The sequence below is a fragment of the Salvelinus fontinalis genome, chromosome 18, assembly GCF_029448725.1.
Source record: "Salvelinus fontinalis isolate EN_2023a chromosome 18, ASM2944872v1, whole genome shotgun sequence".
Lineage (NCBI taxonomy): Eukaryota > Metazoa > Chordata > Actinopteri > Salmoniformes > Salmonidae > Salvelinus > Salvelinus fontinalis.
Window position 1 is genome coordinate 4,515,148 of NC_074682.1, and position 27,728 is coordinate 4,542,875.

The 27,728-nt window shown below is 42.3% G+C and overlaps 2 protein-coding genes across 14 annotated transcripts in view; one reads left to right on the plus strand and one right to left on the minus strand.

Annotated features, from left to right (window-relative positions):
• The window catches only part of LOC129814829 (mitogen-activated protein kinase kinase kinase 12-like), a 79,033-nt gene extending 72,467 nt beyond the window's left edge, over positions 1-6,566 (plus strand). For all 3 annotated transcript variants that reach the window (XM_055867892.1, XM_055867891.1, XM_055867893.1), the window contains one exon: positions 3,216-6,566. In XM_055867892.1, coding sequence (XP_055723867.1) covers positions 3,216-3,311 — 96 coding nt within the window. In that variant the 3' untranslated portion in view covers positions 3,312-6,566. The remainder of the gene's footprint in view (positions 1-3,215) is intronic.
• On the minus strand, positions 5,878-21,803 carry LOC129814831 (poly(rC)-binding protein 2-like). 11 transcript variants are annotated; one of them, XM_055867905.1, is made up of 12 exons: positions 21,621-21,799; positions 19,752-19,890; positions 19,537-19,593; positions 19,312-19,428; positions 18,843-18,974; positions 15,830-15,958; positions 15,512-15,586; positions 12,921-12,962; positions 11,835-11,928; positions 11,385-11,446; positions 11,007-11,176; positions 5,878-7,046 (listed from the first exon to the last, which is right to left on the minus strand). In XM_055867905.1, the coding sequence occupies exons 2-12, from the start codon at positions 19,818-19,820 to the stop codon at positions 7,010-7,012; spliced, it is 984 nt and encodes a 327-aa protein (XP_055723880.1). In that variant the 5' UTR covers positions 19,821-19,890; positions 21,621-21,799; the 3' UTR covers positions 5,878-7,009. The 11 variants fall into 11 exon arrangements, with proteins under 11 accessions (XP_055723880.1, XP_055723878.1, XP_055723877.1 ...); XM_055867903.1 differs by having other exon boundaries at positions 11,385-11,440; positions 15,824-15,958; XM_055867902.1 differs by having other exon boundaries at positions 15,824-15,958.
• Positions 21,804-27,728: the final 5,925 nt, after the last annotated feature.

Genomic DNA, 27,728 nt, shown 5'->3' on the forward strand with positions numbered 1-27,728 from the left:
TTCTGATGACTGTTATGATGATATATTTCCAGATTAATTACAATGAACTTCATGTTTTAGCCCCATCTTTACCTGACAGAGCAGATCTAGTCTCATGTGAGGACGTAAGCCACCTAGTGCGAGAGACTCATTAGGAGGGAGGCTAGACCAGACCCAGAAGTTCTGACTGAGTGCACATTTGAGTGCCCCAGGATGTTCCATTTACTTTGTGGTGTTAAAATTGATGCTATATGATTTCACAGCTTGTTATGCACAATGTGCACTATATATACAAAAGTACAGTGCATTTGGAAAGTATTCAGACCCCTTCACTTTTTCCACAATTTATTACGTTACAACCTTATTCTAAAATGGATTACATCGTTTTTTCTCCCTCATCAATCTACAAACAATACCCCATAATGACAAAGCAAAAACAGGTTTTTAGACATTTTTGCTAATGTTATAAAAATAAATGAAATATCACATTTACATAAGTTTTCAGGCCCTTTACTCAGTACTTTGTTGAAGCACCTTTGGCAGCGATTACAGCCTCAAGTCTTCTAACGCTACAAGCATGTCACACCAGCTATTTTCTGGTCTCTCCGGTAGAGCTCGACCGATTATGATTTTTCAACGCCGATACCGATTATTGGAGGACCAAAAAAGCCGATACCGATTAATCGGCCGATTTTTATTTATTTATTTGTAATAATGACAATTACAACAATACTGAATGAACACTTATTTTAACTTAATACTGTATAATACATCAATAAAATCAATTTAGGCTCAAATAAATAATGAAACATGTTCAATTTGGTTTAAGTTCCTTGCTCAGAACATGAGAACATATGAAAGCTGGTGGTTCCTTTTAACATGAATCTTCAATATTCCCAGGTAAGAAGTTTTAGGTTGTAGTTATTATAGGAATTATAGGACTATTTCTCTCTATACCATTTGTATTTCAAATACCTTTGACTATTGGATATTCTTATAGGCACTTTAGTATTGCCAGTTTAACAGTATAGCTTCCATCCCTCTCCTCGCCCCTACCTGGTCTCGAACTAGGAACACATCGACAACAGCCACCCTCGAAGCATCGTTACCCATCGCTCCACAAAAAACGCGGCCCTTGCAATGGGAACAACTACTTCAAGGTCTCAGAGCGAGTAAAGTCACCGATTGAAACACTATTAGCGTGCACCCCGCTAACTAGCTAGTCATTTCACATTGGTTACACCAGCCTAATCTCAGTAGTTGATGGGCTTGAAGTCAAACAGCACAATGTTTGAAGCACAGCGAAGAGCTGCGGGCAAATGCACGAAAATGCTGTTTGAATGAATGCTTACGAGCCTGCTGCTGCCTACCACCACTCAGTCAGACTGCTCTATCAAATATCAAATCATAGACTTAATTATAACATAATAACACACAGAAATACAAGCCTTAGGTCATTGATATGGTTAAATCCGGAAACTATCATTTCGAAAACAAAACGTTTATTCTTTCAGTGAAATACGGAACCGTTCCGTATTTTATCTAAAGGGTGGCATCCATAAGTCTAAATATTCCTGTTACATTGCACAACCTTCAATGTTATGTCATAATTATGTACAATTCTGGCAAATTAGTTCGCAACGAGCCAGGCAGCCCAAACTGTTGCATATACCCTGACTCTGCGTGCAATGAATGCAAGAGAAGTGACACAATTCCCCTAGTTTAATATTGCCTGCTAACCTGGATTTCTTTTAGCTAAATATGCAGGTTTTAAAAATATATACTTCTATGTATTGATTTTAAGAAAGGCATTGATGTTTATGGTTAGGTACATTCGTGCAACGATTGTGATTTTTTTCACAGATGCGCTTTTGTTAAATCATCCCCCGTTTGGCGAAGTTGGCTGTCTTTGTTAGGAACAAATTGTCTTCACACAGTTTGCAACGAGCCAGGCGGCCCAAACTGCTGCATATACCCTGACTCTGTTGCACAGAACGCAAGAGAAGTGACACAATTTCCCTAGTTAAAAGAAATTCATGTTAACAGGCAATATTAACTAAATATGCAGGTTTAAAAATATATACTTGTGTATTGATTTTAATAAAGGCGTTGATGTTTATGGTTAGATACACATTGGTGCAACGACAGTGCTTTTTTCGCGAATGCGCTTGTTAAATCACCCGTTTGGCGAAGTAGGCTATGATTCAATGATAAATTAACAGGCACCGCATCGATTATATGCAACGCAGGACAAGCTAGATAAACTAGTAATATCGTCAACCATGTGTAGTTAACTAGTGATTATGTTAAGATAGTTTTTTATAAGATACATTTAATGCTAGCTAGCCCCTTACCTTGGCTCCTTGCTGCACTCGCATAACAGGTCGTCAGCCTGCCACGCAGTCTCCCCGTGGAGTACAATGTAATCGGCCATGATCGTGTCCAAAAATGCCGATTACCGATTGTTATGAAAACTTGAAATCGGCCCTAATTAATCGGCCATTACGATTAATCGGTCGACCTCTACTCTCCAGAGATGTTCAACTCGAGTTCAAGTCTGGGCTCTGGCTGTGCTACTCAAGGACATTCTGAGACTTGTCCCAAAGCTACTCTTGTGTAGTCTTGGCTGTGTGTTTAGGGTCGTTTTGCATTTGGAAGGTGAACCTTCGTCCCAGTCTGAGGTCTCTAGGAAGACTCTTGGTGGTTCCAAACTTCTTCCATTTGGTGGCCACTGTATTCTTGGGGACCTTCAATGTTGCAGAAATTTCTTGGTACCCTTCCCCAAATCTGTGACTTGACACAATCCTGTCTCTGAGCTCTACGGACAATTCCTTCGACCTCATGGCTTGGTTTTTGCTCTGACATGCACTGTCAACTGTGGGACCTTTATATAGACAGGTGTGTGCCTTTCCAAATCATGTCCAATCAATTGAATTAACCACAGATGGACTCCAATCAAGTTGTAGAAACATCTCAAGGATGATCAATGGAAACAGGATGCACCCGAGCTCAATTTTGAGTCTCATAGCAAAGGGTCTGAATACTTACGTAAATAAGTATAATTTGCAAAAATTTCAAAAAGCCTGTAATCGCTTTGTCATTATGGGGTATTGTGTGTAGATTGATGAGGGAAAAATGTATTTAATCAATGGCTAGGAAAAACTGTATTAATAACCAGTCACAATGCAGTAATGCCCATTGCCATCCTCTAACTCTGCCTCTCCACCTCACCCCAGGGCCTGTATGATGACTCTGAGTGTGACAGTGCTGAGCTGGACTACTCAGGCTGCACAGAGCCCCAGCCCCATAGGCTCCCCAGCACCAACTGGTGAGGAGGCCAGGCCACAGCCTCAGACTGAGACCCAGGCCCATTCCCCCCCAGACCTCAGCCCCAGCCTCCTGGACAGGCCTATGTACAGCCAACCAAACTGCCCCCACCCTCAACTCAACCTCCCTTCTCTCATTACCCAGTCCCAGCCTTGCAAAAACACTTCAACAAGCCAACTCACCTCACCTTCAGGGACCTCTGCAACACCATACTACAGATGTAACTTCTACATGTTATAGTGATTCTTTCACTATCCGTTGTTCTTTCACTATCCGTTGTTTCTTACTTCTATATTTTGTCCAAAAAATTGTCATACTTTATTATCTATTCTATGTAAAGTCTCCCATTAAGATTATATGTCTACATTGTCAGAGAGGCATCTGCACTTTGTATACTTGATTGGTACGGATTATTTCATGTCCAAAATCTTTTGTTTCCTCACAAGGATTGTGCACTGAGTGTCGTTTAATTTATTTATTGGGTATTAGAGAGAAAATCAATGTTTACATTCTTCTTCTTTATATTTTCACATGTATTTATAAATGTTTTTCATCAGGGATTTTGTTGTCCACATTTTTTTTATACAATCTGTATTTTATTTAATGTAACATCAACTGTATGTAAATATTTGGACCTCTTGAGACACTATTCAATTAACAAACATTTGTAAGAGTTGAAATGTGAGACTGGATCATCTAATGGTGCTGACTAATGTTTTACACTAGAGGGCGCTATTGAATTGTACCAGACAACAGAACTCAGGTGCATTCAGCAGGGCACAACATTGTGGATATTTCAGATAGAAAAAGATGATGTAGAACATACATACCTCTCTGACATGTAGAACAAATGAACCATGTCAGCTCTATTCGTGACATTTCTATCTGAACCATTCAAACGTTTGCCTACTGAACATGGCCCTGAACAGATATTCTATTGTTCATGATGCTGTTCATGACGATGATGACAGGGCATTAATAAGCATAGAAATATAATCTAATAATTATATTTCTATGGCATTAAAGACAGGTTGAAGAGAGCAGAACAATGATAGATAATGAACAACACCAAGCAATATGTCCACTAACTCTGAATCATTCCCCTGGCTGTAAACTAAAACTACAGCCCCTTTCTTCCAAGGTCTGACCGCACTTGTTTTTGTAGATTAACTATTGTATTTATTTGGTATTGCAGTCTTTATACTGTATTAAAATGCAATACTACGTACTAGGATACCATTGAGAACAAAACCTCAGGTCAAATCTCAAATGGCACCCTAATCCCCACAGCTTTGGGTCAAAAGTAGTGCACTTCATAGGAAATAGAGTGCCATTCGAGACGAAGCCTCAGTCACCGACCATGTGCATTGCCATCTACAAGTGTAAAGATACTAGATCAGATCACTAAAGCATGGTTGTAATATAGTATGTATGGGTTGTACTTGTATTTTTTGTCCAAATGCAGATGTTAGTCAGAGCATGAGGCTCAGATCAAAGGGACTTAATCACCCATAGAAAGGGAATCTACCACTCACTAATTAACTATCCAACTCATGAGCAGCAGACTAGTGTGTTCCTAAACTAACTAGTTGTCTGGCAACTAGTTACTTTCCTGTCAACTAAGGTTGCGTCCCGATTCTAAATCCTTATCACCTAAATGTGCACTTGTTCACTTCCCTTCTTGGATTGAAAAGGAAAGATGTAAGAAATATGGTGGAACCACCCTCTACCAATCCAAATATATGTTTTATTATCCTTGGGGAGGAGTGCGCAAGTGTGAACTCGGGCAGCATCGGGATGCAATAGAGGCCTCTGTTTAAACAGCCTCCGGTCCATCCTCTCCTATCAAATGACTCAGCAGGTTCCATTTGATAAGCTATAAAGTGGCAGCTCCTGTGTTCTGTAAGGTTTTATATATCCACTAATATTTATTTTCTGTAAAAGCATACATTTTGTAAAAAACGTTTAAAAAAAATCTCTGAATTTATTCTGTCCTCTTAACTCTTCATTTGTTTTATTTTATAGGCTTTTTTTGCTCATCTTTCTCAAGGGTGCCAATCATTTAGGACCTGACTGTAGATGTGGACAAATAATGAATTGTTTTGTTGCCAATACAGCAAAACACCACTGCCCTATGGTGACTGGAGAAAGAGGCTCCTGTATGTTTCTGATTAGCCTGATGTGTTGATTTGTCTTACCAAGTCCCCATGGTAAATGTCACGTTAATGTTTGTGCAGCACAGCACTAACCGATTTGGCTCCAAGCTAGTTTCCAAAATGCTGAATCAAAAACAGACTCCTCGTCCCTTTGAAAGTACGTGTTTTGTTTTTATAATCGCATCTGTGTACAATAAATATATTTAAGAAACAAATAAAAATCACTGTTCAAAAACCGGAAATGTGGGTGTCAGATTTTAATGCTGGGTAAGTGTTAAAGTGTTCATAAAATCATAGCAGTGACCATTCCTATGAACTTCAGTGCCCAGTAGAATAACTTATTGCCCATTATGAAAAGGAATAGATTTTATGGATGTTACACACACACGCGACAGGCAGCAACACAGAACGAGAATTTGTCGTTTGAGCATTTCACATCTTTATTCCTGTAGTTTTTTTTAACAATGTCGTGGCACTCAATGTCTACATTTCTTTCCAAAACGTGCACAAAAGTGACTTTATCTCCTGCAAATAATAAAAAATTAAATATGACTTGGGCAAAGAAAGCAAAGAGCAGGAAATTCATTATTATTATTATTTTTTTTAATCGCCCCGTCTTAGTTTCAGCGATTCATAATATCTTAGTTTCTCTCCTCACACTCACAAACAGACACGCCAGTCATAGTTCAGGAGTTTCTCTCCTTTGGTAGTTAAAACAAATACTTCCTCCATTGAAGAAACATGATCACGGGAGGGGGGGGGGGGGGTCAAAAGTGAAGGTGGAAAAATAGGAATGACACAGAAACAAAAAAGTTAAGGTGACATGAATACATACAGTTTGACATTGTTTTCAACAAATGCAATATCCATGTCTTCCAGTAGTGTTAGAGCTGTTTGTCATACCCAAAATACCAGCAGTGACTGATTTCCCCTTTGATGACAAACACGTATTCCCCCTTTCATTTTGCGAGCATAGTGACATAACAGGAAGTTACATAAGAAGTGACATCACCAAATCAAGGTGAGTTTGAATTTCTGCAATGGATAAAATTACTAGGGGATGCAGGATGGTGGTGGGTTGAGTGTGGGGGGGGGGGGGGGGGGGGGAAAAAATGCAGAAGAAAAAAGTATATTTTGTTTGGACATTTATTTGTTCTTTGTATAAAACAAAAATACAAAAACTTTTAGAGAACTAAACCCATTCAGATTTTTCTACCTATACTCTTGTGATGGTGTCAAGAAAGACAGAAAACTTTCTCCCTTCAACAAAAAAGAACCTTAGAACAAATCATTAAAAACATCCAACTGGGACACAAAGGGCCTTAACAAAAAGAATTATGTAAAAACAGACAAATGACCGCAGATCAAAATAAAAATCAGGTGGGTGGCGTGATTTTCAAAAAAGAATAAAAAATAAACCGAGTTGGATAGTTGCATTGACCACTTTAAAGGAGAGAGCTGACTGATGGATCGATTGGTGGTAGAAGGTAAAATGTGTGTGTGTGTGGGGGGGGTTAGTGCAGATCACGTCTATGCAGTCTGTTCTATCAGTTGGCCGCCAGTCCTGTCGCTTCAGAAGAGAGCCTGGAGAGAGAGACACATTGAGAGATCGAAGGGGGAGAGAATAAGCCGTGCGTTTCAAATTAGAACGATAAAAACAGGACAAACTCACCTCTTCACAATTTAACCTTCCACAAACCTCCACAACACTTTTTTCAGCTCATAAAATGTCTACCCAATAGATAAGCCTCTAGAGGTGTATTAACTACCAATGGATAAGAGGATGTGGTTTCCTTGACATCAACCTCTTCGAAGAGTGTATTCCATGTCCTTCCATTTCGCCTTGCGGTCACTGACCTCTGATCAGTGCTAATACATTGTAGTGCATCAGTGATTGCCAGCGAAAGGATAAAGGAAGCAGTTATGGCTCGAATCAAGAGTCCTAATCTAGGCATTACGAGGACATCAATTTCCGGAAATTGTAAAGGTCCAACAACCCATGATTAGCAGGTCTATATGATACCTGAGGGCAAATTATTATAGTGATTAAGCCCAACTTTACCCCATGTGGCAGATAGATGCATAAACAAAACAAGATTTTAACACTATAATGAACACTTTACAAATATAACTAGCTACCACACGTACAGTTGAAGTCGGAAGTTTACATACACTTCGGTAGGAGTCATTAAAACTTGTTTTTCAACCACTCCACAAATTTCTTGTTAACAAACTATAGCTTTGGCAAGTCGGTTAGGACACCTACTTTGTGCATGACAAGTCATTTTTCCATCAATTGTTTACAGACAGATTATTTCACTGTATCACAATTCCAGTGGGTCAGAAGTTTACATACACTAAGTTGACTGTGCCTTTAAACAGCTTTGAAAATTCCAGAAAATTATGTCCTGGCTTTAGAAGATTCTGATAGGCTAATTGACATCATTTGAGTCAATTGGAGGTGTACCTGTGGATGCATTTCAAAGCCTACCTTCAAACTCAGTGCCTCTTTGCTTGACATCATGGGAAAATCCCAAGAAATCAGCCAAGACCTCAGAAACAAATTGTGGACCTCCACAAGTCTGGTTCATCCTTGGGAACAATTTCCGAATGCCTGAAGGTACCACGCTCATCTGTACAAACAATAGTATGCAAGTATAAACACCATGGGACCATGTAGCCGCCATACTGCTCAGGAAGGAGATGTGTTTTGTCTCCTAGAGATTAACGTACTTTATTGTGAAAAGTGCATACAACCCAGAACAGCAAAATACCTTGTGAAGAAGCTGAAGGAAACAGGTACAAAAGTATCTATATCCACAGTAAAATGAGCCCTATAGAGACATAACCTGAAAGGCCGCTCAGCAAGGAAGAAGCCACTGCTCCAAAACAGCCACAAAAAAAGCCAGACTACGGTTTGCAACTGCACATGGGGACAAAGATCGCACTTTTTGGAGAAATGTCCTCTGGTCTGATGAAACAAAAATAGAACCGTTTGGCCATAATGACTATGTTTGGAGGAAAAAGGAGAATTGCAAGCCGAAGAACACCATCCCAACCGTGAAGCATGGAGGACGCAGCATCATGTTGTGGGGGTGCTTTGCTGCAGGAGGGACTGGTGCACTTCACAAAATAGATGGCATCACGAGGAAGGAAAATTCCGTGGATATATTGAAGCAACATCTCAAGACATCAGTCAGGAAGTTAAAGCTTGGTCGCAAATAAATACTTCCATACTTCCAAAATTGTGGCAAAATGGCTTAAGAACAACAAATTCAAGGTATAAGAGTGGCCATCACAAAGCCCTGACCTCAATCCCATCAAATTTGTGGGGAGAACTGAAAAAGCTCTGTCAGGAGGAATGGGCCAAAATTCACCAAACTTATTGTGGGAAGTTTGTGGAAGGCTACCTGAAACATTTGACCCAAGTTAAACAATTTAAAGGCAATGCAACCAAATACTAATTGAGTGTATGTAAACTTCTGACCCACTGCGAATGTGATGAAAGAAATCAAAGCTGTAATAAATCATTCTCTGCTATTATTTTGACATTTCACATTCTTAAAATAAAGTGGTGATGTTAACTGACCTAAGACAGGAAATTTTTACTCTGATTAAATGTCAGGAATTGTGAAAAACTGCGTTTAAATGTATTTGGCTAAGGTGTTTGTCAACTTCCGACTTCAACTGTATCATCCAGGACAAAGTTAATATTCAAATAAATGAAACATGGCATGAGAGGTGCTACCTGAGCTTACAGCAAGAGAGAGAATCCAACCAAAAGCTTTTAAAATGAGTAACGTTGAAGTCAGTCTGAGACAAGCGTGCCCATGCTGATGCAGTCTTTAGATAGAACGATCAGGGACCTTCAAGAGGGTGAGCGAGACATACACCAAACAGTGGACCAAAGGACATGGAGGAGAGAAGCCATATCTGAGTTTAACTTTTTTTGGATTAATTGTTTAAGAAGCATGTGGCATAGGGCACAGCCAGGTTTAAAGCAGTGAGGACCAGGTACAGACAGCGCTAAGCTTGGCAACATCCCAAATGGCACCTTATTCCCTATAAAGTGCACCACTTTTGACCAGAGCCCACTTTTGACGAGGGCCCCGGTGAAAAGTAGTGCACTGTAGAAGGAAGTGCCATTTGGGACACACTTCACGTCTGTACTTGTAGTTTCTATTACGGCCGTGGCTTTAGTACGGAGAAAGCCTTCGCCTCTTAGACTTGGAGCCCAGCTCGGAGGAAAGCTTTGGCTCGGGATTGGCTGAGTGGGCAGGGTTACTGGAGGAGGTGGGGCCAGTGGAAACGACATGGAGGGCCAGGAGGGGGAGGGGCTTAAGACTGAGCAGACTGGAGACACAGGGGACAGCAGGGGAGTTGGGTGGGAGTGGTGAGTCAGAGGAAGAAGGTCCTTGAGGAGCCAACGAGGACAGAGAGATGGAGGCGGAGGGGGGCGCCAAACAGGAGGAGGAAGAGGAGGAGGAAGCAGTAGAGGAGGTAGCGGCAGGAGAGGTGGTAGTAGTGGAGAGAGGAGGGCAGAGGAGGCTGGTGCTGTGAGTCTGTTCAGGGTTCGAGGAGGAGAATTTAGAGGACTCTACGCTGTAGAAACGAGAGAGACAAGAAGGAAAAAGAGGGACACACAGTCGGGATGGGTTCCAGGATAGGCTGGTGGGTATGGAAGGAGTGAGGGGTAGACTTCAGGGTTGGGAGGGTGCATGAGGGGGAATCATAAGCACAGACTGACAGTCAGGGAGGGGTGTGAGAGTGACAGGCATAAAAAAAAAACTGACAATAGTGGTCATCAATGAGTAAACGTCATTAGAAGACCGACTCATGTTTCAATAGACAATGTGCGTGTTTGAGATCGACTACGTTCCAGCCGGACTGCACAGGATCACGGATCTACAAATCACCTTCCAACCCCGAATAACTACTCATTATGTGATAAAGACCAGCGATTCTGTGCCTCGTCTTGTTCAAACTGATCCCCTCAAACATGCCATGGATAGAGGTGGGGGTTAAGCAGTCATCTAACACAAACACATTGTACTGTAAATCAGACTAACTGGAGGCAGCCAAATATCAAAAGGAAGTGCCATGGTGTGGGGTAGATGAGATTGGGTGGATTCTCAGTTCTACTTAAAAAATAAAATACATTTTTTTTTTTAAGGGGGCTAGGTTGAATATTTGGCTACCTTAGTTCTGGAGAGCCACAGGCATTTGTGCCAACCCATCTCTGTTTTAGTTTGCGTTGGGCTGGATCAAAAGCCTACTGCACCAAGCAAATGTGGTGCTCCAGGACCAGCAGCAAAATTCCAGAAAGTTCCCAGAACCCAAAGTCCTCAGGTTTTTCAGAAAACATGGTTGGAGGATTTCCAGAATCAGGAGGGAACATGCAGGGAGGTAATCTTCCAACTGAGAATCTATCCCAGGAATTTAGGGGAAGTTTCTGGAATTTTGCAACCCAAAGTCAAATGATCCCTACTCTAAAAGCACAAAAGATGGTAGTTGGTTAAAAAGCTTGTAACTAATGTGTCTGACCTGGCGTTGATGAGGTACTCTGCCAGGCTGATGGAGGCGGAGGAACCAGTGATGGTGACCTGTCTGTCTGCGGAGCCCTCCACAGAGTTAGCTATCTTTATCTGGGCACCCGACATCTGGCGAATCTCATTGATCTTAGCACCCTGGCGACCAATGATGCAGCCAATCAACTAGGAGGAAGAAAAACAGGAAGTCAGTTAAGCCAATCAATTACAGAGGAGAGAAACAGGAAGTCAGTTTAGCCAATCAACAAGAGGGCAGACAGAACCAGGAATTCAGTTACGCCAATCAATTAGAGTCGATTGATAGTGTGAAATGTCTAATCACTGGAGGGAAATGGAAGGGGAGGGTCAGAGTCATCACTGTGGAAATACTTACATCATTTGGAATGGTCATCTCATGGGAACTAGTCTGCGCAGAAGCATCCATCCCTCCTAAATCAACAAGCCAAAAATACATAAACAAAACAAGGATCAACAGGAACTTGGCACTCTTCGTGATATGTAAATGCCATTGTGGTGGCAGGTTCAACGTAACAAACTCTTAACTGGCATTTCAGCAGGTAAAGACTTCGTCGAGGAGTTATTTTTTTCTATCCGTGTGACACACCAACGATGGCCTGACAGCCAGAACATTTGCAGTTTGCCATTTGCCTCAACGAATAAAATTTTAAAAAGCATAAAATAACCGAGTGCGGTCCACACTCCTGTTGATGGTTTCATTCGGTCAACACACCAGTTCTGAGCGCAGTAGTTTCAAGAACCTTATATTTTTATTTCGATAAAAAAATAAAAAATACAAACTATTGTATTGGGAAGTCCTTAGTACCTTGGAATCCTTGATTGCTTGGGGCCATTGGGAAGGGGCTCTGCTGCATGGCCAGCTGGTGTAACTTGGTGAGCTGTGGAGAGATAGAGGAAGACTGTGAGGGCAAGAGATGGGGGCAGGGAGGGAGGGAGAGAAATGGAAAGGAACGAGACAAGAAGCACGGTCAGTAAAGCACCGAAACCATTTCAATCACCACAACATTCATTCATAATAGTAGTTGGAGTTGTGTTCATTACATACCAAACTGACTGGAGCAGTTAAGGGACTACCTGGACTTTTCCCTGTTAAACTCTGTTGCGTGCACTAATGAACACATAACCCAGCCATCTCATTTTCTCTCTCTAAAACGGACAAGTGTTGCGTGGGTTGTGAAATCATTCTTCATACATTCGTACCCCGTGGTCTTTCCACTGTAGCTCTGGAGAACTCGGACTCCGTTTGGAACGTTTGCCTATAGTCTTCTGGCAGATGGATATGACACTACATGTTCTCAGTACGTAGGAATAGATATTTCCTGGCCCGTACCAAACAAAACCAACCAGTCCCACACAACTACAGGCCATGGTATAATCAACACAGTAGTAGTTAAGACAATAACGTAAGATCAATAGTGAACATAAACATCATTTCTTATACCATAACCCAGTGCTATGTTAAATAAAAATGTTGAGAATGACGTTATTGGTTAATACACTACCAAATACACTAACTCCTCTACATGATTTGTCTATTAAATGTCATCTCTTCACCATAAGGCTCCTTTCTGACCAAACCCTTCCTCTTAAGGCATTTACAACCAGGCTGGGTTTGGAGCCTCGGCCCTAGTCTACCTAACACCTTTTCCTAGTGCACTGGTTGGAGGGAGGGTCGGTTAGGAATGGTAGATAAAAGAAATTGGGAGGGCAGGGAGGTACAGAGGATAGGGAACTGGGGGGTATACATTGAGAGGTGAAGGGTAGGGATGATAGCATAAGGTAGGGAAGGTACGGAAAGGTAGGCCAGGGACAGGTAAGGATTTTGGGGGAAGGACAGAGGGTAGAGAGGATACGGACACCAGGGGGGAGACATTGTGACAACAGCACTTACATCTGGCTGGGGTATCGCATGTTGCCCTTGAACGGCGTACGCCTGAAAAGAGAACAACGTGTTCATAGGCATCCTGTCAACATATCACGATTCGCAGCCACAAGAGTACACGGGACAAACGTATGTTAGGATGTTAAAAGTAGAAAATGTTATGCCTAAAAACACAAGTTGATAATGTTGCTGCTTCCTGTTATGGATTTATAGTCCAGTGTCAAAACAATGAATATACTGAAATAGGTTGTGTATTTAAGACCAATGTCTTCTACACGTCACACTTGCGTTCAGATTACTTTCATTTTGCTAAATGAGTACCTTAAAAGTGCACGCGCGTTAACATTCGCCAAGCATCCACTCTAAACTGGCATTAATTAGCTTGTTCTACTGTAATAGCACGTGCAAATGAATCACTCTCCTCGATATTGCAATCGATGATTTGATTTTGAAAAAGAGTCAAATACTCTAACGTCAAATCAAGAGAATCACCTCTTTCGCAAACAGATGGACCCCATCCAAGACATTTTTATGAAAACTTGCTCCTGAACGTATTTAGATGTGCCACAGAAAGGGGTGTGAAGACCTTTGCAATCAAGATGTCTGTTTGGTTTTTTTTCCCCCCGAAAATTTCTATAATTTCTCTTTCACTTTGAAAATGTGGAGTATATTGTGTAGATCAGTGGGGGGAAATCACAATTTAAATATTTTATTTTTTATAGAAATTTAAGGCAACAAAATGTAAAAACGTTGCAAGGGTGTGTAGACATTCACTATGCATTGTACATCCATCTCAAAACAACAATTTAGAGTTTAAAAATGGTTTGAAACAATTTAACAACTCGGCGCTCAGGACTAGAGCTTTCATGTCCCCAAAACAAGAGTATATTTTTCTTCAACACACACAGATCCTATAGGTGTATATCTCTAAATGCTCTCAATACATTTTAAAGTAGCCAAAAATTGAACAAAGTATCCATATTCTCGAGAAAGATAACATTTCTAAAAGGATGTTAAAGCGATTGAAAACACAGAAAAAAACAAAGCACGTTTCCATTCTGCCTAGCGCAGCATGAACTGGGCGTGGGTTGCCAGGGATTTTATCCATTCATTCTCCCAGTAACAGTAACAATGGTGGGTGGAGGGAGGTCTACTTCAGTTTAGGGATGGGGCTTTTGAAATAAGCTCACTATTCGAATAATAGCATGCATGTGTGTGGGATTACTGGACATTCTTTTACTTAAGTTTTTAACAGCACTGCGACGCAAGGGAGAGAGGCTGGCGCGATATTGCTGAAGCTGCAGAGGGGACCGTGCTGAAGCAGAGGGGGCCAGTGCTGAAGCAGAGGGGACCAGTGCTGAAGCAGAGGGGACCGTGCTGAAGCAGAGGGGACCGTGCTGAAGCAGAGGGGACCGTGCTGAAGCAGAGGGGACCGTGCTGAAGCAGAGGGGACCGTGCTGAAGCAGAGGGGACCGTGCTGAAGCAGAGGGGACCGTGCTGAAGCAGAGGGGACCGTGCTGAAGCAGAGGGGGCCAGTGCTGAAGCAGAGGGGGCCAGTGCTGAAGCAGAGGGGGCCAGTGCTGAAGCAGAGGGGGCCAGTGCTGAAGCAGAGGGGGCCAGTGCTGAAGCAGAGGGGGCCAGTGCTGAAGCAGAGGGGGCCAGTGCTGAAGCAGAGGGGGCCAGTGCTGAAGCAGAGGGGGCCAGTGCTGAAGCAGAGGGGGCCAGTGCTGAAGCAGAGGGGGCCAGTGCTGAAGCAGAGGGGGCCAGTGCTGAAGCAGAGGGGACCAGTGCTGAAGCAGAGGGGACCAGTGCTGAAGCAGAGGGGCCCAGTGCTGAAGCAGAGGGGCCCAGTGCTGAAGCAGAGGGGCCCAGTGCTGAAGCAGAGGGGCCCAGTGCTGAAGCAGAGGGGCCCAGTGCTGAAGCAGAGGGGCCCAGTGCTGAAGCAGAGGGGCCCAGTGCTGAAGCAGAGGGGCCCAGTGCTGAAGCAGAGGGGCCCGTGCTGAAGCAGAGGGGCCAGTGCTGAAGCAGAGGGGCCAGTGCTGAAGCAGAGGGGCCAGTGCTGAAGCAGAGGGGCCAGTGCTGAAGCAGAGGGGCCAGTGAAATGGGAGCAAGAAGACTCTGCTATGACGTATGGGAGTGCGTCATAGCTACACTGAAAAGGTTTTTATTAAATTAATAATTTGAAATGTCATGGTTATCCTTGTATGTAACATGGATATTTTAACTTGAAAAAAAGCCCTTTCCTCTGTTAAAATAGGCCCCTACACTCTTGCCCACAAAAATGAATACTCCCACGAGTATTTGAATACTAACGTCCGTTCAGATATTCAAATAACCGTGCACATCCCTATTTCTGTTAGTAACCACCAGAGATGTCATAACAGTAACATAAAACCAAAGGCTGAGCAAAATTATCATACAGAGTTTATTATTATTATTGGTAAATTCCCTATAAAAAATACAGCAGGACAGATAACAGATCAACTACAGGTTAGTTCTCAGAGGAACCCCCCCCCCATTCCCCTTCCCAGCCAGCAGTAAGTTGATTAAGTTGATCGATATAAAAACATGTATATAAATTAAAAAAATATCAAACATACCTGTCCTCCAGCAAAGATGACAGGGGATCCTGAAGGTTTTGGTCGGTATGGGATGGTGACCCCCTTAGGGGGAGACTGGATGAAAGAGGGAAGGGAAAGAGAAAATGAGAGACAGGAGAGGAGGGATGGGAGAGAAGGAGGGACAGGAAAATGGGTTTAATTCAGACGTGTTTTCAAAACACTTTTGTATAAGCAAGCAAGAGATGCCAAAATGGGTACCAAAGAGGTTGCAAGGGTAATTTGACGAATGAAGAAAAGTATTAACATTAAAGCTGAATAAAAATAGATCAACAATTTGAAGATATTACTTACACCTACCTCGAGCATAACCACGCAGATTTGCTTGACACACTCAATTATGGACTGGGGGGTCCCTGCGATGGTGATGGCCCGTTCTGTAGAGTTAGGAAGCATGTCCCCTGCCACCTGTACCTGAGCACCTGTCGACTAGAGAGAGAGGAGAGCTTGACTGGTCTGGAATTACACTAACCATTTTTTGTAATTTAGCAGACGCTCATATCCAGAGAAAACTTACAATCAGTGCTCTGAACTAAGGTAGGTAAAACGACCACCGATCACAGTCACTGCAAGTAAAACCTTTCAAAATAGCCACTTTCTGCTAAATCGGTGCAAGTCGGGGATGCAAACTGGTGCGGGCCCAAGAAGGTGACACTTTTTTTTGCACCAAAACATCCCAAAAATCCCTGCTAGGGGGAAATGTAAGTTAACTAATTAAACAAAGAATCTACACGATCAGTCTCTGTGTGTAAGATAAAGTGGTTTACGTGAACCTAACTCACAGCTAAAAATAAATAAATAAGAAAGCAATCCAATATTATTTGTTGCCTAGACTTTACTGCAAACGACACTCAAGTCTTGAGAAAAAAACTATTTATTAGCCATGACAGCCTTTATAATAGAAAGCTTGTGACCACACAATCTAAATATTGCACTTCGGGAAAAAACATTTAAAGTAGAAATAGAATGAAACAGGGCTACATGTGTGCAAAAATAACGTTCAGGGTAAAAATAAATTTAAAAAATCCCCCTTCACTCACACAAGTGTTATAGGAAAGTTCAACAAAACCAATATCTTTGGGCTACACTGCACATTATTACATTGTAGAACAGATGTCCACAGGCAGAAAGTGTACAATGTGCCAGCTGAGCATGATACCCTTTGTTGGCATAATTGAAAAAGTATATTGAAAAAGTGAGAAAGAGGGAAAGTGTGTGGTGTTCCTTTCACCTCTATAGTGGCATCCAGCTTAAGCCAGGCCCAGCTCCAACTACACTTGATCCCTGAATCCACTTGTTTAACAAGCAACGCCTGATTTTCACCTAATTCTCTCATTCTGAAAATTAACCACATACTGTAGAGGGAAAACATTAGCTCACAGATAGCAGTTAGTTCATTAGCTAGTTAACATTTCACACAGATTGCCAGGGTCCAGTAAGCAAGTAACACGTTATAACTTGAGGAACGGCAAGGAGTCGCATACCAGTTAAAACTATAGGTTAGGTTTTGGTTAGGTTACTAAAGTTAGCTCATCTGATGTTGTAATGTTAGCTAGCTAGCTGTCTGACTTTATTAATGAGCTCATTTTAATAAACTCTATTTGATCAGTTAAGTTGGCTAAGGTTGCCCAACATTTCTCTGGCTAGCTAACGGAGAATTCGATCCAGCTAGCAAGATACTTAACATTGCTAACAATACTTGTTCAACCACACTTTCTTCCTCACATAAGGGCTGGGTGATATGGCCAAAATATCATATGGTATTTTTCACATTTGGCGGTATTTTATGTTTTTGATTAATAAAAGTTCTACATTTGCTTTATGAGTAGTGCATGACCCTAGGGTGGCAACATATATTCTAAATTATTTCAATGGGTCTTTCTCCATTCAGATTGTTTTATGCTGTTCAATTTAACCTAAAATAATTTTCTGCATTTCCATCAATTTCCACGGTATTGGCAAAAATACAAAATGTATTTATAACCAAATGTTGCAATTGGGATTTAGATCAAAAACACATGGGTAAACTTTTGGAATCACAGAAATAGAATGTTTATTATAATTCTATAGTTGGAATATAACTAATAGTGGGCACTTTGAATAGTGTTGTTTGACATGACAACGAATGAAAATGCCATGGACGAGTTATTGTGACAGGGTAGGAACCAAAGTGATGTTCAGTGTTTCCTAGGGGACCTTAAAGTCTCTGGCTACATTAAATCTTTATTTATGTAGCCAACATTCATGCTTCGCCTATTCCTCTTTGATTTAGAAGATACTGTTGCACAAACATGCTGATTTAGGCCTCCACCAGCACTGGTATCAGGCTGTATTAGCTAGCTACGTTTGCTCTGACTCAGTACTTTTATAACTAGCGATTAGCATTAGTGGCTAACACGATTTAGCTTAACTTACTAAGAAAATACAAACTAGCTGTTTGCAGATGTAAGAAACACAAACTAATATTATAATTATAGAACGCTTGTGGATTTATATTAAGATCAAAGTGGAAACAGCATTGTTGTCATCAACATTGTTGCATGTGCTACATTGACCATGCAGAGTGAACGAAAGTGTAGTCAAGCAACAACAAATGCGCTCCTTGAGTGACTAGATCTGTGTGGAAAGCGGCATGGAAAGAGAGAGCATAGAGGGATGACTCAAGTAGCGGAGTAAACTATAAAAACGAACGTTACACACTGCGCATCACATTTAACAAACCAAATATTAAAATACCATTATAGAAGGTAAAGTAAAAACCCAAACAGGTCCGTGCATCAATACCGGTATATAGTCAAATACGGTATACCGCCCAGCCCTACCTCACCCCAAACTTTCCAAATGTCAGTTGTTTTTCGGTTACAGCTCATGAAATACGCGTCATCACGTTCTCACCCCCATCTCTGTGGTCAGGTTTCTCACCTATCTCTTTGTTATCGTTCAGGGGACGCGCTGCTGTAACTGGCAAACTGCCTTTCCAGAGCGCGCGCTGATGCTGTAACAAGCAAATTGGTTGTCTCTTCTAACTTCAGTCGCGTGTTGCATTCTGTTAATGTGAACGATTGGCTGAGTCTTGGATACAGCCAGTATTGCTCCAAACGCGCATCACTTGTTCGCTTACAGCCAGTAGTGATCCAAAGCCAACTCCCACTTCCTCCCCCGCCCAAACTTTTCTCACCGGATCTACACGAATCACGTAGGCCACCTATTTTGGATTCAAAAATTGTAATTTAGCCAAAAGGTGACTAGTTTGCATTGCTGGCTAGTAAGAAAAAACAAGTGCATGTGTGAGTACATATGTTCTCCCACCCACCTCTCTGATTTCTTTGATCTTGCAGCCTCCCTTGCCAATGAGGGACCCACACTGGCTGGCTGGCACCACGATGCGGAGGGTGACAGGGGGGTTGCTGGTGGCCGTACTGTTCGTCATGGAGCTGCTGATGTCCTGGGAGAGAAGAGAGGAGATTGATTGATCAATTAACTTACTCCAGAACGTCTACTTGACAACATCCTTGATGGATATGTGAAAGGTGCTCAGACACTCTTGGAGGACAACTGTAAACAGATGTATTGTTAATAAAGAACCTTTTTTCAAATCAACTTCTAATAGTCCTCTTGGATTAGTTGAACACCTCACACATCCAGTCAGTTCCTCTATTCATGCACCTGAACTGAGAGGTAGTGTTAATCGGTTCCGTAAAAATAGCTTCATCACATTCCCTATAGATGCCAAAGTGACAAATAAACAGTTGGGCTTGGACGAGACAGAGTAATTAAGTCACCTCTTCCAGCTTTTCGATGATCATGGAGAATGCTTTGAAGATGGCGGTGGTGGGGCCTGCCAAAGTGATGATCCTCTCAGGACAGTTGCCCTCTGAGATGTTGATGCGAGCTCCGCTCTGGACGCAAGGAAATTCACCATTAGTTATAAGAGTTAAATAAAAAAGGTGCAACTGACAGAACACAAACAGCTTTAGTGTCATTTAGAAACAGAAGGCATCTGTCACCTCTTCTCTCATCTTCTTCACAGATTCACCTTTCTTGCCAATGATGCTTCCAACCTCCTAAAAGAAAAACAAATGCATTTAGAACTGTAATTCCTCAACTTTAGTCACCTGCTGTGGGAGGTCACTCCTTGCACCAGCAATCTAATGGTCAGCATGACATTACCTAGCCTTTAGCACCGTGGGCTAACAGTCATCTGCTGTGGGATCTTGCTCACCTTGCCGTGCATGAGCAATCTAATGGTCAGGGTGACATTGAGTCCTCCTTCAATCACGCCAGAGTCCATAACTACCACTGGATGGGAGAGTAGCTGCTGCAGATGGGTAAAACCTGGGGTATGGTCACAAAGATTGGATCTGGAGGAGGTCAGACAAGAACACAGTGAGAAAAGTAGGAAAAGTTAGAATAGTGCATAGGAAGAAGTATTATGAGGCGGAGGGAAGAGGAGGAGAACAATTGAATATAGAATGTGAGATCAGTGTACAGGCCACGACCGGTGGTTTTGGTTATTAATTCAGCCTATGACTTTGTACAAGCATACTAAATAGCTAGCGAACTATTGAACTCATAAAACTTAATAGGAAGGTATCAAGTAAACGATACAAGCTGCTGAAACCATCCAAGTAATTATATGTTTCTTACAACAGTAGCTGCTTTTAGTTCAATGGATGAGATTATCTGTAGGCACTGATGTTCTTACAAACTAATCAAATATATGCATAACACCTGATCTAAACTGATTGCCATCATTAGAAGAGTGAAACATCATTTTGCAGCTCTTCACCTTGCTGCATAAACTCAACTCTGTACCTCTACAGAGTAGAGTTGCGATAAATGTTGGCTGAGAGTACCAACAACTACATCGAGTCGCTATCAGGGATGTAAAAATGTACATTATTTTATTTCACCTTGTACCCATGTTTGTCCCGTGTAACTGTGGGCTTTTCTTTGGGTGCTGAATTCCGTCGTTTTTGATTAAGTCGTTTTGAGTGAGGTCTGTCATATTGCACCCTTTAATCCACAGCTTTTCAATGGAGTGCGAAGTTACGACTTCAAAACGTTCTCTACTACTCGATACTTTAATACATAAATGTTTTAACGCTTACTGTGTACCCGTGCTTGTCCCGATTGTCAGGAATCCCTAGTTTGATAAATCTATAACGCATTCTGTGCCCCTTGCCAAAACGACTGTAAAAATCTGCCGTGAAATGACGGTCTGCTCCTTCTCAACAACGGCTAACGTTACCTATGCAGAGGACGCGTAAAATGCTAATTATTTATTTTTTAAACTACGGATTTCAGCACCCAAAGAAAAGCTAGTACAAGGTAAGCATTGAACAATATATTTTTTTACGAGCATCCGCCAACACTCAACTCCGTAGAGATGTAGCTAACGTTATATGAATAGAGTTGAGTTCTCAACTAACTTCTGACCCCAAAAAAGAATGGGGCCTTCTAGTATGAGGTTGCGTGTATGATTATCATTAGCACTGTATCATAATTCAAGCAAAGTAACCTGCTATTGGACTAAAAGGAACACATTTAGTTGGCGTGGTCATCATAGCAATGGTTCACGTGTGCATATTTTAGCTTGCTAGTAGCACACTGCTGGCATGTTAGACTAACAAACAGGTTAATGGTCCCAAGACTGAATCCCGAACGAAAGTAACTTACGGCTCAGTTCGTAAATGAATGGACAATGTGTCCGATTACTTGGCTGCAATGAATTTAACTTCACTCATAGCTAAAGCATACAGTTTAGCCTCACCGGCCGGCTCTAGTTTGGCATTTAGCTAGATTTACGACCTAGCATAGCGCGCTAACTAGCAAGTTAACTGAGTGGCTAGCATCCATATGTGGAGCATGTGCACATTGTATGAATGGCTGTGCAGTTATCATTCACGCTAGCACTGTTTCAAGAATATCGGCTACAAACACCAACACTGGTCATTTACAAATGGACAAGCGTAAATAGCAGCCATTTGGCTGGCTTTGTGAGCTGCGTGCAAGTCGTGCGGCCTGGCAAAATCACGCGGTGTGGGTTTATTTGTGATTGTAATTGCACACACATAGAAAATGTTCTTACCTGATCCGTGTTTTGGGATGCGTTGTCGGGGAGGGGGTGGGGTTGTGAGGGTAGAAAGGGAGAGGTTCGGGAGGGTAGAAACCTGGGGGAGAGTTTTAAAAGGATTCGGGGAAGAGGGAAGTGTGAGATGATGATCGGGCTCCAGTCGCTGAGCTGCTTCTTCTTCCATGATATAATGGAGGTCCGCAAACAAACGTTAATGGTGCATGCCGCCACCTACTGTTTAGGAGTGTGGTCAATCACGGTGTACAACATTAGCTCCACATTTCCAAATCCTCCTACCTAATTCAGTACTTCTGAGAGAAAAAAAAAAAAACTTAAAAAAGAGCCAAACTGACTTATAATAGACCCTCTCGCATGCCCCAAATCCCTTCCAACCCTGACTTCAATCTTTCGGTCTCTTCAACATACATACTACCGTTTCACAGACCATACACTCCAGACACACACCATTCACATGCTTGCCAACCAGATGTAATGACGAGTTCACTGTACAATGTCCTAGGCGTAATCGAGCAAACACCTCTTCCTTCCTAATCTGACCTTTGAATCTTGGTCCACCGATCTTTCTTTGGAGGGCATATAAATGCCGGCCCTTGGGCTCAGAGTCCCATCTCTTCTGCCAACATCTATCAAAATGACTCTCACCTAACATTTGGCCTCACCTCTACCCAGTGGAACATTAATATAAATTATATCTCATTTTAAAGCTATTTTGACTATCTGGTCTACAATTGTATTCCCTTCCACACCCGAATGGGCTGGGACCCAGCAGAATCTCACTAATACAAATCAATTGTCCATAATAACATTAATGCCTCCAATAGTAGGTCCCTCGTACTAGATTTGCCAGATGATAAACTATTCAATACAGACAGGGAATCTGAGCATACTATAATTCTGACAGTATCCTCCTCCAGTTGGTGGAGGATGTTCAACCTATCGCCAACAGTTCAATTGAGTATACTGACAGTTCATCCGTTAGTCTTCTACATATCAAATTTATAAATGCAAAAGCCTGCTCCTGTGTGCCCACTATCTTGGTCCTTGTATCATCTGTGAAAAGTGGTAAAAATGAAGAAAAAAAATTATACTAATGTAATTGTCAACCAGTTTCCCAATATCACTGACATCTGGCCAATCTTTTCTTTTCTCTACCAAGGTTAAATCAACAAAATCTGGGAGTAACCAAGGAGAAACATTCCCTATCACCACAGAAGTGCCGACCTCCAACTAGGGCTGTTAAGGTGACCATATTACTGCCACATCGGCGGTCACGAGTCATAACGGCAGTCAAATTCCACGTGACCATTTAGTCACGGTAATTAGGCTTCTCCAAGCTCTGATGCTGCTGATGGTCATTAGTTGCCTACGAAACTTGCTAACTGCCTGATACTCAGCACTCTATTGTTCCTCTAATCATTCTGACATCAATCCAAATGTTTCAAAAATTGAATCAAACACTACACGAGTGCCCATGAGCTCACGTTGCTCATAGGCTATGCAAATGCATGAGAAAACAGAGTTTTGATGGCCTCTATTAAAAAGAGGAGGTGTCCATCAGCATTCTATAGGATAGGCTTACTATATTTATTTATCAACTTTCCTAATATTAAGCACATTGCTTTGCAACAGGAGTATAGCCTACCTGACTGGCATGAAAATGAACCATGGGACAAGCGTCCTCCATTCGTTATTTAAGTGCATAGATGACATTTTTTTCCCCATGCCCCTGTTCTGAGACAGGTGCATGATAATGGTCAATTCGGAATCGTAACTGATAACACACATAAAAAATGTTAAAAGGAGAACTATTGTAAAATACATTGTGTCTGTAAAATGTATAGAGTATGTACACTGCATTCGGAAAGTATAGACCCCTTCCGTTTTTCCACATTTTGTTACGTTACAGCCTTATTCTAAAATGGATCAAACAAAATAAGATCCTCATCAATCTACACACAATACCCCACAATGACAAAGCGAAAACAAGTTTTTAGAAATGTTTGCAAAGATAAAAACTAAAATACTTTATTTACATAAGTATTCAGACCATTTGCTATGAGACTCAAAATTGAGCTTAGGTGCATCCTGTTTCCATTGATCATCCTTGATGTTTCTACAACTTGATTGGAGTCCATCTGTGGTAAATTCAATCAAATAGACATGATTTGGAAAGGCACACACCTGTCTATATAAAGGTCCCACAGTTGACAGTGCATGTAAGAGCAAAAACCAAGCCATGAGACTGAAGGAATTGTCTGTAAAGCTTGGATACAGGATTGTGTCGATGCACAGATCTGGGGAAGGGTACCAAAACATTTCTGCAGCAATGAAGGTCCCAAGAACACGGTGGCCATCATTCTTAAATGGAAGAAGTTTGGAACCACCAAGACTCGTCCTAGAGCTGGCCGACCAGCCAAACTGAGCAATCGGGGGAGAAGGGCCTTGGTCAGGGAGGTGACTAAGAATCCAATGGTCACTCTGACTGAGCTCCAGAGTTCCTCTGTGGAGATGGGAGAACCTTCCAGAAGGACCACCATCTGTGCAGCACTCCATCAATCAGGCCTTTATGGTAGTGGCCAGACGGAAGCCACTTCTCAGTAAAAGGCACCTGACAGCCCACTTGGAGTTCCCCCAAAAGGCACCTAAAGGACTCTCAGACCATGAGAAACAAGATTCTCTGGTCTGATGAAACCAAGATTGAACTCTTCGGCCTTAGTGCCAAGCATCACGTCTGGGTGAAACCTGGAACTATCCCTACGGTGAAGCATGGTGGTGGCAGCATGTTTTCCAGCGGCAGGGTCTGGGAGACTAGTCAGGATCAAGCGAAAGATGAACGGAGCACCTTCCATGATTCCATATGTGTTATTTCATAGTTTGATGTTGTCACCATTATTCTACAATATAGTAAAAATAAAGAGAAACCCTGGAATGTCAAGCCGCACTGCTTCTTGACACACTTCTCGCTTAACCCGGAAGCCAGCCGCATCAATGTGTCGAGGGAAACACCGTCCAACTGGCGATCGTGTCAGCGTGCATGCGCCCGTTCCGCCACAGGAGTCGCTAGATTGCGATGGGACAAGGACATGCCGGCCAAACCCACCCCTAACCCGGACGATGCTGGGCCAATTGTGTACCGCTTCATGGTTCTCCCGGTCACGTTCGGCTGCAACACAGCCCGTTCTCGAACCCGGATCTGTAGTGACCCCACTAGCACTGCGATGCAGTGTGTTAGACCACTTTGACACTCGGGAGGCCCCATCTGCAAACTTGATGATTCATTCGAGGCGTGCATGGTGATGCAGTCATGGGTGAACAGGGAGGACAGGATGGGGCTGAGCACACACCCTTGTGGGACCCTTGTGTTTAGGATCAGCATAGTGGAGGTGTTGTTTCCTACCTTCACTACCGGACCATCAGGAAGTCCAGGACCTAGTTTCACAGGGCGGGGTTCAGACCCAGGGCCCCAAGCTTAATAATGAGCTTGGAGGGTACTATAGTGCTGAAGACTAAGCTGTAGTCAATGAACGGTATTCTTACATAGGTATTCCTCTTATCCAGATGGCGATTGCATCATCTGTAGATTTATTGGGGCGGTATGCAAATTGCAGTGGGTCTAGGGTATCAGTTAAAGTGGAGGTAATATGATCCTTAACTAGCCTCTCATGATGGTAATTTAGTTCAGTTACCTTTGCTTTCTTGGGTACAGGAATAATGGTTGACATCTTGAAGCAAGTGGGGAGAGCAGACTGGGATAGGGAGAGATTGAATATGTCTGTAAACACACCAGCCAGCTGGTCTGCGCATGCTCTGAAGACGTGGCTAGGGATTCCGTCTGGGCCGGCAGCCTTGTGATGGCTAACACGCTAAAATGTCTTACTCATGTCGGCCACTGAGAATGAGAGCCCATAGTCCTCGGGTTGGTGGCACTGTGTTATCCTCAAAGTAGGCGAAAAAGGTGTTTAGGTTATTCGTGAGAAAGACGTCCCGGACGTGTCTGGTTTTCCCTTTATAATCCGTGATTGTGTGGAGTCCCTGCCACATATATCTAATGTCTGAGCCATTGAATTGTGACTCCACTTTGTACTGACATTTTGCCTGTTTGATTGCCTTACAGAGGCCAAAACTGGACTGTTTGTATTTTACCATATTCCCAGTCATGTTGCTGTGATTAAATGAAGTGGTACACGCTTTCAGTTTTGCATGAATGCTGCCATCTATCCACGGTTTTGGTTTGGATAGGTTTTAAGCATCACAGGGGGAACAACATCCCCTGTACACTTCCTGATGAACTCAGTCACAGTGTTAGTGTATACGTCAATGGTATTCTTAGAGCCAACCCGGAACATATCCCGGTACGCGTGATCAAAGCAATCTTGAAGCATGGACTCCGATTGGTCAGACGAGCGTTGACTAGACCTTAGCACGGGTACTTCCTGTTTGAGTTTCTGCCTATTGGAAGGGAGGAGCAGAATGGAGTCGTGATCTGATTTGCCAAAGGGAGGGCGGGGGAAGGCCTTGTAGCCATCTCGGAAGGGAGAGTACCAACGGTTGAGTTTTTGAAGCCCGAAGACTAAGGCAATGTGTTGATAAAACTTTGGTAGCGGTTTCCTCAGATTGGCTTTGTTAAAGTCCCCATCTACAATAAATGCGGCCTCAAGATATACAATTTCCAGTTTGCACAAAGTCCAGTTTAGTTCCTTGAGAGCCGTTGTGGTATCGGGTTGAGGGGGAATATAGATGGCTGTGATGATAACCGAAGATAATGCATCCTCTGCGATAAATTCACTCGCCTTGGGGGGTACGGACAAAGAATCCTATTCAACTGGCAGCTTCATTAAATAGTACCCGCAAAACACCAGTCTCAACGTCAATAGTGAAGAGGCGACTCCGGGATGCTGGCCTTCTAGGTTTCTCAAACTAGACACTCTAATGTACTTGTCCTCTTACTCAGTTGTGCCCCCGGGGCCTCCCACTACTTTTTCTATTCTGGTTGTGCCAGTTTGCGCTGTTCTGTGAAGGGAGTAGTACACAGTGTTGTACAAGATATTCAGTTTCTTGGCAATTTCTCAGAACAAGAATAGACTGCCGAGTTTCAGAAGAAAGTTCTTTGTTTCTGGACATTTTGAGCCTGTAATCGAACCCACAAATGCTGATGCTCCAGATACTCAACTAGTCTAAAGAAGGCCTGTTTTATTGCTTCTTTAATCAGAACAACAGTTTTCAGCTGTGCTAACATAATTGCAAAAGGGCTTTCTAATGATCAATTAGCCTTTTAAAATAATAAACTTGGATTAGTTAACACAACGTGCCATTGGAACACAGGAGTGATGGTTGCTGATAATGGGCATCTGTACACCTATGTAGATATTCCATAAAAAAATTGTCTGTTTCCAGCTCCAATAGTCATTTACAACATTAACAATGTCTACACTGTACTAATCAATTTTATGTTATTTTATTGGACGAAAAATGTGCTTTTCTTTAAAAAACAAGAACATTTCTAAGTGACCCCAAACTTTTGAACGGTTGTGTATGTATTTTCTTTAAATACTGCAAAGTTGCTTAGGAGCTACAGTAGAAACAGAGCTGCCGTGTCTATCGTGACATCTTCTGTGTGTGTGTCTGGGCCTATTACCTTGTAGTTTTGCAATGGCTAGCCATTGATAAGCTGGAAGAACCTAACACAATTGTGAGTGTCCCGTTGACCTGGCCTGCCTCCCTCTCCATGGAGTTGCGTTGACTAGTCTGGAACACACTTCCCTGCTGCACGTCTAGAGCCAGGACACACTAAAAGACATCCTATAAGAAAGGATATACACATCACTGCTTTAACTAGGATAGAATAGAATAATACATGTCCTATAAATAAAAAAATAAAAGTTTTTTCCTGGTTAGGTTATATCAGGGAGAAAGTCCTGGCTCTATCTATTAATCAGGCACAACTCCCTAAAAATGTTTCCTTCAGAATAAAAAACAAAACAAATGCATCATATATGCATCCATTTATTTTCTACAAAGATGCATGCTACCTGCCCCAATGCATAGTGCCAACTGTAAAGTTTGGCGGAGGAGGAATAATGGTCTGGGGCTGTTTTTCATGGT

Excerpts from the sequence above, each read along its gene's own strand:
- LOC129814831 (XM_055867894.1), bottom strand. The coding sequence starts at position 19,820 with ATGGACTCTGGCGTGATTGAAGGAGGACTCAATGTCACCCTGACCATT. Across the intron at positions 19,594-19,751 it reads GATTGCTCATGCACGGCAAG|GAGGTTGGAAGCATCATTGG; the intron begins GTGAGCAAGATC and ends TTTTTCTTTTAG. Across the intron at positions 18,975-19,311 it reads TCATCGAAAAGCTGGAAGAG|GACATCAGCAGCTCCATGAC; the intron begins GTGACTTAATTA and ends CTTCTCTCCCAG.